This window comes from Octopus bimaculoides, chromosome 14 (assembly GCF_001194135.2).
Source record: "Octopus bimaculoides isolate UCB-OBI-ISO-001 chromosome 14, ASM119413v2, whole genome shotgun sequence".
Classification (NCBI taxonomy): Eukaryota; Metazoa; Mollusca; class Cephalopoda; order Octopoda; family Octopodidae; genus Octopus; species Octopus bimaculoides.
Window position 1 is genome coordinate 17,354,413 of NC_068994.1, and position 12,103 is coordinate 17,366,515.

A 12,103-nucleotide genomic window follows, 5' to 3' on the forward strand; every position below is an offset into this window, starting at 1 on the left:
TTTCATCCTTTTGGGGGTCGATGAATTAAGTACCAGTTGCATATTGGGGTCGATCTAATCGACTGACCCTCCCTCCCCCCAAAATTGCTTAGAGTAGAAAAGATTATATATTTATATATTATTTATTTATGTTATTTTTATATATATATATATATATATATATCATCGTTTAACGTCCGCAGTTAAGTTTGCTCCCCAACCACATGGTTTCAGGTTCAGTCCCACTGCATGGTACTTTAGGCATAGCTCCTGGGCTGACTGAACCCTTGTGAGTGGATTTGTAGAGGGAAACTGAAATGGAAGGAGGCATTTGAAAGCAACGGTTTGAAGGTAAACTTCAGGAAAACAAAGGTGATTGTGAGCAGGGTGGAAGGAGAAGTGTTAGTAAGGTGGATCCATGTGGTGTATGTGGAAGGAGGGTAATGGCAAATGCAGTGTTGGTTGTGTACGAGATGTAAGAAATGGATTCATGGTAGATGTATGAAAATGAAGAAGGTGACCCCAAAACTGGCAAGAGAGTTTGTTTGTGGAAGATGTGAGAAAGGAGCTAGAGGGTTGGTGGAACGAGTGGAGATGTTATGTGATGAGGTGGAAACGGTGAGAGGGTTTTGTTATTTGGGAGATAGGGTGGATGTGACAGCAAACGCGAGACTTGGCTGGGTGCAGTTCAGAGAATGTGGAGCATTGTTATATGGGAAAAGGTTCTCATTGAAGATGAAAGGAAGGGTCTATAGGAGTTGTGTGAGAGCTGCAATGCTGTATGGGAGTGAGACATGGTGTCTGAAAGAGAGAGAGAGAGAGAGAGAGAGAGATGACCCAGTTCTGATATATGTATACTGTGGCCAACTGTTAATAAATATATTCTGTAGAGCTCAGTACATTGATTTGGCTGGAATTCCTATAATGTTTCTAAGATAACCCTACATGCAAGTATGGAAAAATGAGTGTTAAATGATACTGTTGTTGATTATATATAGTATATATGTAATATAGGCATAGGTCTGGCTGTGTGGTAAGAAGCTTGCTTCCCAACCACATGGTCCAGGGTTCAGTTCCACTGTGTGAAACCTTGGGCAAGTGTCTTCTACTATAGCCTTGGGCCAACCAAGTGGATTTAGTAGACAGTAACTGAAAGAAGCCTGTTGTATACATGTATATATTTATATATATATATATATATGTGTGTGTGTGTGTATCTTTGTGCCTATCTTAGTCCCTCCACCACCACTTGACAACCGATGCTGGTGTGTTTACATCTCCGTAACTTAGTGGTTCAGCAAAACAACTGATAGAATAAGTACCAGGCTTATAAAAAATAAGTACTGTGGGCGATAAATTCTACTAAAATTTCTTCATGGTGGTGCTCCAGCATGGCTGCAGTCTAATGACTGAAATAAAAGATAAATGATATATATAACATCTAAACATGTATGCATAAGTGTGTGTGTGTATATTTTGTGTTGCGCTAAGAAGCAGTGCATGGTACCACAAAGTACCAGAGATTTCAACTCGAGTCAAATACAACAAATTACTCCAAATTGTTGTTAGAGTATCCACATAAGTGGAGTCAATACCAACTAGTTTGTATTAGCATCAAGTCATATGGTTTCAAAATATCACTATTTTGTTTGACTTCATTATCAAATATATATGAGATCGACTTTCGAGCGAGATCATTGCCAGTGCCCCTGGACTGGCCCTTGTATGGGTGGCACATAAAATACACCATTTTGAGCGTGGCCGTTGCCAGTACCGCCTGACTGACCTTCGTGCCGGTGGCACGTAAAAGCACCCACTACATTCTCGGAGTGGTTGGCGTTAGGAAGGGCATCCAGCTGAAGAAACTCTGCCAAATCAGATTGGAGCCTGGTGTAGCCATCTGGTTTCACCAGTCCTCAGTCAAATCGTGCAACCCATGCTAGCATGGAAAGCGGACGTTAAACGATGAACGACACCATATATACTCATGTAAAAGTCAAATTTTTTAGACCATTATTTAAGGTCAAATTTATGGGATCGACTATTACATGGATACTACTTTTGAGGGGCTGAAATTCAAGCTAGAATCCGAAGTACTGTATCAGGAGCAGAAACTCAACTGATTTCTAAGTGAATAAAAACAAAAACACAATGAATTACAGTAATATTACCCATTCTATGCATCAAAATACATGTCCTAGTAAATAACAAAACCCATAAACAAGACTATGCAGCTCTTATAAATATTTACACTTTCAATTTAAAAAAAAAGTTGGGGATGTCATGTGTCGTGGTGTTTGCTGTTGTTTGCCAATAGTATTGTCTATGAAACATGTTTCTCACCATGTAAAAAGACGAGTGTATGACATATGTGTTTATTGTATATGGAGATGAGGAAAATATAAAGGTCACATGGGAACCACTGGTCTAGCAATTAATTGAATGTTTTTAGGCTTACCAAAGTCATGCCTTTGTATGAATTCAGACAGTGGCATTTGCCAGTGTTCGTCAATAGTGCTATCTGTGAAACACGTTTCTCATCGTGTAAACAATGAGTGTTTGGCGCTTGTGTTTATTGTGCTTGAAGATGTATGTAAGCTTGCAGCATATCCGGTGCATACATTTTAGTGATGATGATGTAACATCCATCAACAGATGTGTAGTGCTTGCTATTAAATGGTATTCCCCCTATAGAGCAGGCTATAGTAGGGTAGCCACACAATTTTGTAACAGTGTTATTTCTACGTACAAGATAATACGGTATCTTAACCCACAAATGTTGTCCTGTTGTTCATGAAATACTAGGGCCAACTTTTATACGGGGTCTATGGAAAAATCCCAACTTTTTGGCCTAAAATAGGGTGTTAACTTTTACATGAGATCGACTTTTATTCGAGTGTATGCAGTATAATGCATGTATGTATATATGTATAGGCTCAGGCATGGCTGTGATTGAGAAGCTCACATTGCAGCCACATGGTTTCTGCTTATCTCTTTACATGGCAACTTGTGCAAGTGTCTTCTCCCATAACATCAGGCAGTTTTGTAAATACCAGACTTCAAAAAATAAGTACTGTAGTTGCCTTGTTCAACTAGAAACTCTTCAAGGTAGTTCTCCAGCATGGCCAAAGTCCAGTGACTGAGACAAGTAAAAAGTAATAGATATGTTATATATATGTGTGGTGGAATTGCTTTGGGTCACACTTTTCTGTTTTTCCTGAGGGTTGTTTTGATGGTGCCAAATTATTTAACCTGTTGCCTTGTCCTTATGTGCACAGAACAACATGAATTTAGCAATGGAAATATGTGTGTGTGTGTGTGTGTGTGTGTGTAAATGACTGAATGAGTGGACAAATGAAAGAAAGTGGCATTCATTTGATAGGAACTGCATATATTTTTAATAATAGTTTGATTCAGTGCCATGTGATTTAAACTGTCATGGGTGTGTAGGACATCCATTTCATCAGATAATATATATGTACACGCGCGCACACACGAATAAACAACATGCAAATGTGTCCGACTGATAATGTACATATATGCATGCTTGTTTCTGTTGTTGCAATAATTTTGTCTCCTTTATCAGCACTGTTATGTTTGCATGTCACCAACGTTCATTTTTGAAGAGTAAAAAAAGGAAGATAAATATTTATACAATAGAACTGAGAATGGAACACAAATTCATTTGTTTCTTTGCTGGAAATTTTTGTGTCTTCCTTGGAATTTTTTAGTTTCATCACAATACAAATTTCTTCTTTCATTGCTGATTTTTATAGTTCTCCACTAAGTGATTAGAGTGAAAATATTAACTGTTTATCTTTTGCAATGGGTTAGTTAAAAGGAGACGCACTGTGACTAGTGATATTGATATGGTTGGTATTAAACTTAGACAATTTTAGGTTGAGATTTGGACAAAGTAATTAACAGAAAGCCTGAAAGGTGTGTGTGAGATGTGGAACGAGGAATGAGATGAGAAATCAGTATATTGTTTGGACCTTTACAGAGATGTTAAGCAATTAGTTTTGAGGCGTGGAAGGCAGTGTTGTTTTAATATAATAAATCAAGGTAGGAAACAGCACATCTGTGGACCAAAAGTTATATTTATCCCCACTTAAATGTGGATAATCTATGGTTTCAGTGCTGGAGGTGGCAGGAATTAAGAGTGCATTTTGCACCAAAAGCCAATATAAGAATTTTTCTCATAGTATCTACCTCAGTATAGTTTGTTCTAACAGAACATCTATGTTTGTGTGTGTGTATGCATGTCTGTGTTTGTCCCCCAGCACTGCTTGACAACTGGTGTTGGTGTGTTTACATCCCTGTCACTTAGTGGTTTGGCAAAAGAGCCTAATAGATTAAATATCAGGCTTAAAAAAATAAACAAGTACTGGGCTCAGTTCATTTGACTAAAAATTCTTCAAAGCAGTGCCCCAGCAAGGCTGCTGTCTAATGACTAAAACAAGTAAAAGATAAGATAGTATTATAAAAAAGAAATAAACCAAAAACCACTGAAGCTCAGTGTCTTGTGTCAAAAATACAATACAACAGATATCATGCTCAGCAAAGTGTAGCTCTAAATAATCCTCTCCCATTCTCTTTCTGTCTTAAACATCTAAAATATTTTATAACAAAATTGTTATTGCTGTATCAAAACGTTTGCATTCCTTTGAAGTAAATACTGCAGTGGATTTGAAGCAGGTTCATCTTGACATTTTTCTAGGTTAATTTGGAAACTATGTGAGATTATATGTTATTTCCAGTGTGGTTTGTCATTTCTTCTCCCCTTTCTTCTCTTTTATTTTATTTTATTATAGCAAGCACTTCATTTTTTTTTTTTTTTGCCCTTACGTAATTTCAGGTTTTTATTTATTTATTTATTTATTTTTCAAATAACTTCTGTTTTTGCTGTTTAGTTCATTGCCTTTACATTATTGATTGTATTGCCCTTGGGGATGTTAGTTGCTAAAATTTTAGAGAAGGTTTATGATCTTCTGTAGTTATAAACGCTTGTTAGTCCAACAATATGTAAATAAGATAGTAAAGTCTGTCATATTCACTGAAATTTTTTCTTCACTCTGTTTATTTCAAAATAATACCTGCCAACTCTAGTGTTGGATATATTTATTTGATTTTATTCTCCATGTATATTTTGTGGTACTGATCAATCCTAAAATATATATTCTGTTATTTAAGCTTTTGTTATTGTAGGTACTTTACATTTTTTGTATCTTGAACTATAGACTAAGATATTGTTTAGTGAGTTATGTAAGAGTGTGAGTTGGAAAATTCTTTGAATTTTTTATTTTTTTTTATTCGCGTATTATTTGTCTTTGATGATGCCTGTCTGTTTATGATATATTTCCATTGATTTATTTTTATGTTGTATTTTGTCTCTTTAATGTTAGTGTTTGAGTAAAATGTGTGAACACTGTAATTATTGCAAGATTAAAGCCAACTTTCATTTTTTTAAATTTTGAACCAATATGTTTATTACATTAGTCACTGGTAGCATATTTGTCAACTTCTTAGTGTCTTTATGTTAAGTTAGTTAAAATTTTAACTCAGCATTTTTATTTTGTATTAAATATATTTTTAAGTTGTTGGAAATGTAGAGTACTTGACTTACCGCTCTAATATATCTAGTTCCATTCTTTTACACCTGGAGTTCAAGTCATACCAAAGTTAATTTTGCTTTTCTTCTACTTAGGTTTGATAAAATAGGTACAAGTAATATATCGAAGGCTGATTCAATTGATTGTACATCTCTCCTAGGAAAATTAGATTGGCCTGATCAAAATATATTATTATTTGGTCCTTGTGATTCCTGCATGTTGTGTTTTGCATTGAAAGTTTCTTTAGAATATAGCATGATTTTTGTTGATAATCTTTGTTGACCACAGGCTTCTTTTGTTTTGCTGGTAAGTTGGCTGTTTTATCTTAGAATGCATGAACTTCCTAGATTTTATGTTAATGTATCTATTGAAGAAAAGCCCATTATTAACTAAAGTCTTGTTTAATTCAAAGCTGTTGATTCCTTATATTTTAGGGAATTCAAATGTTTCTTTGTGTTGAATTTGATGTATGAGTTTCTTGAGATTGTTATTTTGAGAAGTATATTTGTTTACTTAATGTACATAAGGCTAAGAAACTTACTCAAGTAACTTTATCATTAATGTCTATAAAAAAAAAAGCTACTTTCTTTTGGTGTCTTTGCCTTGATTGAACACAAACTGTTCAAATATAATTCATATTAATATTATTCTTATTGGTTAATGATATAATTTACCTAAATGTTGAGTCATAGAAAAATAGATTTAGTTCCAATTAGGTATTTCTCTCTAATGATCTCCTTTGAAAAGAGAAAGCCAATATTATTAAATGCTTGGATATGTGATAACAGATTAAAAATTATGATAATGTTGTCACTTTCTGTGATCAAGTCATTACGATGCAATGTTAAATTGAACCATGCTACTGGTATTGTCTTGTAACTTTTGACAAAAAAATTAACTCTTCTTGCTTCAATTTATTTGCCAAATTCAGAAATGGCTACCAATTCTAATTCCTAGTTCAGAAGTAAAAAGTATTATGTAAAACATTCACTTAGAAAACACTTTCTCTTAGTAGTTCTTGTAAATATCAGAATTTTAGGAATTATCCAGTCATTAAAAGAAGCATCAATTCCACTGTGTGGTACCTTGGGCAAGTATCTTCTACTATAGCCTCAGTCCAACCAAAGCCTTGTGAATGGATTTGGTTGACAGAAACTGAAAGAAGCCCGTCGTATGTCTATATGTATATGTTTGTGTCTCTGTGTTTGTCCCCCCACCATCGCTTGACAACAGATGTTGGTGTGTTTACGTCCCCATAACTTAGCGGTTTGACAAGAGACCAATAGAATAAGTACTAGGCTTACAAAGAATAAGTCCTGGGGTTGATTCGTTTGACTAAAGGCAGTGCTCCAGCTTGGTCGTAGTCAAATGACTGAAACAAGTAAAAGAATAAAAGAAAATCAAATGCAAAAAACACACAGAGTTTATGAGAAAGATTTACTGAGTCTGAGACTGATTCTTTAACTCTAGCATTTAATCCGGCTCAAATATTCAACATGCTTAATGTTAAAACTGACCAGATCCAACTTCTCACACCTATACTACACTGTCATTCTTAAAATATACAAACACACTATTGAAATCTTGAAGCTACAGGATAATGTGTGCTTATTTCAAAACAGTGTGAATAAATAAGCAATACATTTGACAAAGAAATCTGAATACTAAAGGGTTAACAGAGAACAAAGCTAATATAGGAAAATCCAGAGTATAATGTTGGTTTGACTTTAGCATGTCACTGGTATTTAGTTATTGTATCTAAATGATGAAAGGCAAACTCATTCTTGGTAGGATTTGAACTCAGAGTGTAGAATGATGCTGTCAAGATTTTTCATGGGTTTAGTTTTGAGAGATGTGCTAGATGTTCTGTGTAAAGTACATAAGGATGGATTATCAGCAGTATTCTAGTAATCCAAAGGATTTCATACGTCTGTTCTTATTAAAAACTTGGGTCGTTCCCTAATAATCAACCAGTTTATGTTTTGATTAGGAAATCTTGGGAACTAGCAGAGTTTTCATCTGCTCTATTTTCCTTCATCATTTTCATGATTTCTTCTCACATTTTGAAGGTTCTCAAATCTTTTAACAATCTTATCGCCCTTACTTAGTCATATTTTCTTTAATTTGTGTCATATGATTGCATAAGACAGTGAGATGTTAATGAGTTGTCCAAAGAGAACTAATGTGACATTAGTAAGAAGACAGTGCACTACTGTTGGTGAAAATGGTTTATAGATATTGGTTTTTCTTGATGTATATTGATCATTCAGTTGCTGAGTTTTCTGATAGTTTTACATTTGCTCTTTCAAGTGTATTTCTCTTGTGTCTTATCATTTCTCAATCTTTCATTAAACACTTATCTGGCTAATATTTATTGATATACATAGGAGCTATAACTTTTTCAAGGTTTCACACCTAATAAAAAGTATAAAGAGGTTATAACTTGACCTGCTTGGCAGAAGTTGATACATAAATAATAAAATAATATACTCATTGTAAGTGTTATTTTGTTTCAGAAGTAGAATTCCTCTGAAAGTAAACTAAACAAACATTCATAACTCTCAGTTAGCTTTCTGTCACTTGTCTCATCTTGAAGGCAGATATTTTCTTACTGCTATGATACTTTGTATTTTTCTTCCTGTAGCCCTCTCAGAATCGATTTTATGACCAAGTATCACAACTGAAGGTTTGTCAGCTCCCTTCTATTCTCTAGACCTTGAAATATTCACAGATTTTGCCTCCTAGCACTCTCTACAACATATTACTTATACCTTTCTCTTTATCTCATATCTGGAATTAATATTTTTGATTTGTATCAGGTCAGATATTTTTTTCCCATTTGGAATAAAAGAAATTAACCAGGCTTTGTTGATCTAATTCTTCTGGCTTTTAAACCTCATGTTTCTTTCAGAATTACAAGAAGTAAAATCTAATTAATGGTTTAGGGAAAATGATTTTATGCATGCTTCTGCTTTCATAACTCTCCTAGTCAACTTTTAACTGTGTTCTTTGTGCATGCTTGCTTTCAAAACTGATTTTCCTCTTTGCTTTTTATTTACCACTACCAATTATCAATTCTTACTTAACATAGCATTATTTCCATGTCTCAAAATCATTTATAAGGTGGCTTTTACATTGGTCAAGAATTTCTGGTTGCTTTTTTCTCACATTTTCTTATTTTTTAATATTTACAAATTGCCTTCTTTTCTATCTCTCTCTTTTACTATTTTTGTCTCATTAACTCTTTTCTTATCACTTCTCTTTGTTGAATTAGTACCAGCATACTTATCCTTCTCTTGCAGGCTATCCTCTCAAGGAAAGGTGGCATCATGGCTTCTTTGTATAACTCACAGCCAGCAGACCAGTCTATGACACTAGATTTATCATTAGAAATCAACAAAAAATTACAGTGTGTCTTGGAAGATACACTTTTGAAAAATATTACTTTGAAGGTAAGATCCAGTTTATAAAAAATTATAAGGAAAACAAAGCTACATTAATGAATTCTTTTGTTTTGTGCTTGTCAGGATACATTTTTACTGAAATATTTTGCTTTCTCTTAGAGTTTCTTCCTCTCCAAATTTATGTTTCTAACACCTTTTCATAAGTTCAGTTACTGTGAGAGAGGAAAATATTGAAATTCTTGAACTCTTGCATGAACTCTTCTATTGACTTATTGTTACTGGTACAAACCATCACCAGTTTCTTCAGATGCCAGATTTTAATTTAGCCTTAAAGATGTTTTGTACTGCTTCAATTTAATGTAACAAAAATTCCTGTGTTAATTAGCCAAATATCCTTCCAACAATATATCATGCCAAATATATTGCATGAAATATTGTAGAATAACATAAAATATATCACATTCTGCAGGTGATCATGATAAATGAATGGATCCCCCCTCCCTTTTTTGTTAGCAAGACTGGGAGAAGGACACTCTGATATAAAACCACTGGAGAGGTTACCTCCAGGATAATAAAACATGCAACCTCCATAATCACCCAGTCATCTTGCCTTGGATATCAGATTTTGGGGGAGGATTGGGTGCTATACATGTTGTACAAGTGTGTGGCGTTGATATTTAAATGTACAGATATCTCTTCAAGTCCCATCGCGATAGAATAGTGGTGGCATGTGCAGGCTTAACAGGCTGGGAGCGCATAGTCACGAATCTGCACGTGGGTAGCTCAGGGCCCATATAATGTCACTGCATTGTTGAAAGAACAGCAGCAGAGCATCTGAGCAGCCCTCTCTAGGGTAGCACTGCTCACCCCAGAAACCTGGGAAAGGTCTAGAAAAGGATGACCCAAACAAATGTCTGTTCTACCATCAAGCTGGTCAGCAACCTGCAGCTGACAGCTGTTCACTACAGCAGGAGGAATACAAAGATAAAACATGCAAGCAAGAAATATAGATTATGGGTAGGTGGATGGAATGTCAGGACATTTCTTGATCATGAAGGGTCAAGTAACTCTGAACAGCGAACTGGCATAATAGCCAAGGAGTTGGCATCGCCATTGCTGCACTCTCTGAAACTTGGTTGAGTAATAAAGATCAATTGACAGAAACAGGTGTTAGATACACTTTCTTTTGGAAGGGTAAACCAAAGAGCGAAAAATGAGTAGGAGGTGTTGGCTTTGCCATTCGTACTGAGTTAACTCACAAAATAGAGCAATCTAATGGTTTCAGTGATAGGATTATGTATCTTCAAGCTCTCCTATCATGTAATCGTTTTATGACTGTTATCTCTGTTTATGCTCCTACTCTTGATAGCAGCAGTGAATCTATTATGGATTTCTACAAAATCTTCTAATGTTCTTCTGTAAAGAAGTGGCAATCATCATACCATTTGTCTACTGCTACTGTTCAATAACTGGTGTTGGTTTGTTTACATCCTTGTAACTTAGCAGTCTGACAAAAGAGACCAACAGAATAAGTATTGGGCTGATTTCTTTGACTAAACTATCCAAGGTGGTGCTCCAGCATGGCTTCAGTCCAATGGCTAAAACAATTAAAAGCTAAATAATCACAATAAAAAGAAAATCTATTTTTAATTTTTCTGCAATAATTACTTTTATCTGTCTCTCTCTTTCTCTCCACAGGACAGCCTTGATACACTGGGTAAGGAAATATCTCGTCTCTCACGAGAGAATCGAAAACTGCAGCTTGAACAACAGAGCCAGTGACATCTTTAAAAAAAAATAACAAGGTGTTTATCATATCATCTAAAACAAGCGAAAAAAAAAATTCATGGAATGAAGCTACACACACATACACACAAACATATACATCGGTACGAGGAAAATACTTTTTGGAGGTATGAGGAACATTAGAAGAACACGGGATTATGGTTTCCAAAAAATTTGACATACCAACTAAACAATAGCCACAAAATCCTATCTTCTGTTAAAGTAACTACTTCCTTATAATCTTGCATTATTTTCACAGTATATATTTGTGTGTGTGTGTCTGTTTGTGTACATGCATGCCGGTGTGTGTGTTTGTGTGTGAGTGCACATACAAATTAGTGTGTGAATTTTTCAGCAAGATCTCCTATATTCTTCACAAATATGAATTCACTAAAGAAGTATATAACACACATGTTTCTGTACATATAATTATATAGAATGCAAACACTGGATGACTGTGAAGCTGTGTGTGTTTCTCTATGATTTTCTGTAAATGAACATATACATGTGTGCATCATGAGTCAGTGAAAAGAAGAAAAACGAAAATCGGTTGAGTTTATATATTCAAACTTCAAAATCTACTTTGAAAGTTCTTTTTGCAAACCATTAGAATTTGCTAAAACCAAAAAAATATATTGTTCATCAAGATTGCATAAACTCATCTTATTTTTATAAAAAATACTTTCATTTACATGGATCCTCTCTCTTTATATATAATGTACGTGAATATATATATTTAGGAGTATGCATAAATTTATATATATATAGACACATACGCACACACACATATTGGATGCATGCACACAGACATGCAGGTATGTGTGGGTATAGCTATGTATATATGTGTGTGTGGATGTATAGCTATATATGTGCATGTGTTTGTGTGTATAACTATATATATATAAATGGATGGATATGTGTGTGTGTATGTATATATAAGTATATATATATGTATACACATATGTATATGGGTACATATGTATGTGTGTGTGTGTATATATATATATATATATATATATATATATATACACACACATATACATAATGATTTTAAATAAATAATTTTAGAGCAGTCAAAAGAACTCTTTTTGTGCATTTGTTGGTTGTGAACAACAATCGAAACTCTTCTGAATTACTGCTTTCAGACTTTGGCACTGATTTAGAAAAACAAACAAAAAAAAGCAAATAAAAAAAAAAAGGAAAGAAAAAAATGGAAAACTGATCCTGTGTAGACATATTTATTCATTTATTTTCTGAACAATGCCTGAACATATCTTGTCCATACAAGAAATCCTTCAAGTTTTAAAAATTGCATAGTGCTTC

At 34.3% G+C, this 12,103-nt stretch overlaps 1 protein-coding gene across 1 annotated transcript in view; it reads left to right on the plus strand.

The window, feature by feature from the left end:
* LOC106878020 (coiled-coil domain-containing protein 186) overlaps nt 1-12,002 on the plus strand; it is a 146,152-nt gene extending 134,150 nt beyond the window's left edge. The window contains exons 18-20 of the mRNA XM_052973031.1: nt 8,236-8,277; nt 8,894-9,043; nt 10,694-12,002. Coding sequence (XP_052828991.1) covers nt 8,236-8,277; nt 8,894-9,043; nt 10,694-10,777 — 276 coding nt within the window. The 3' untranslated portion in view covers nt 10,778-12,002. The remainder of the gene's footprint in view (nt 1-8,235; nt 8,278-8,893; nt 9,044-10,693) is intronic.
* The last annotated feature ends 101 nt before the right edge of the window (nt 12,003-12,103 follow it).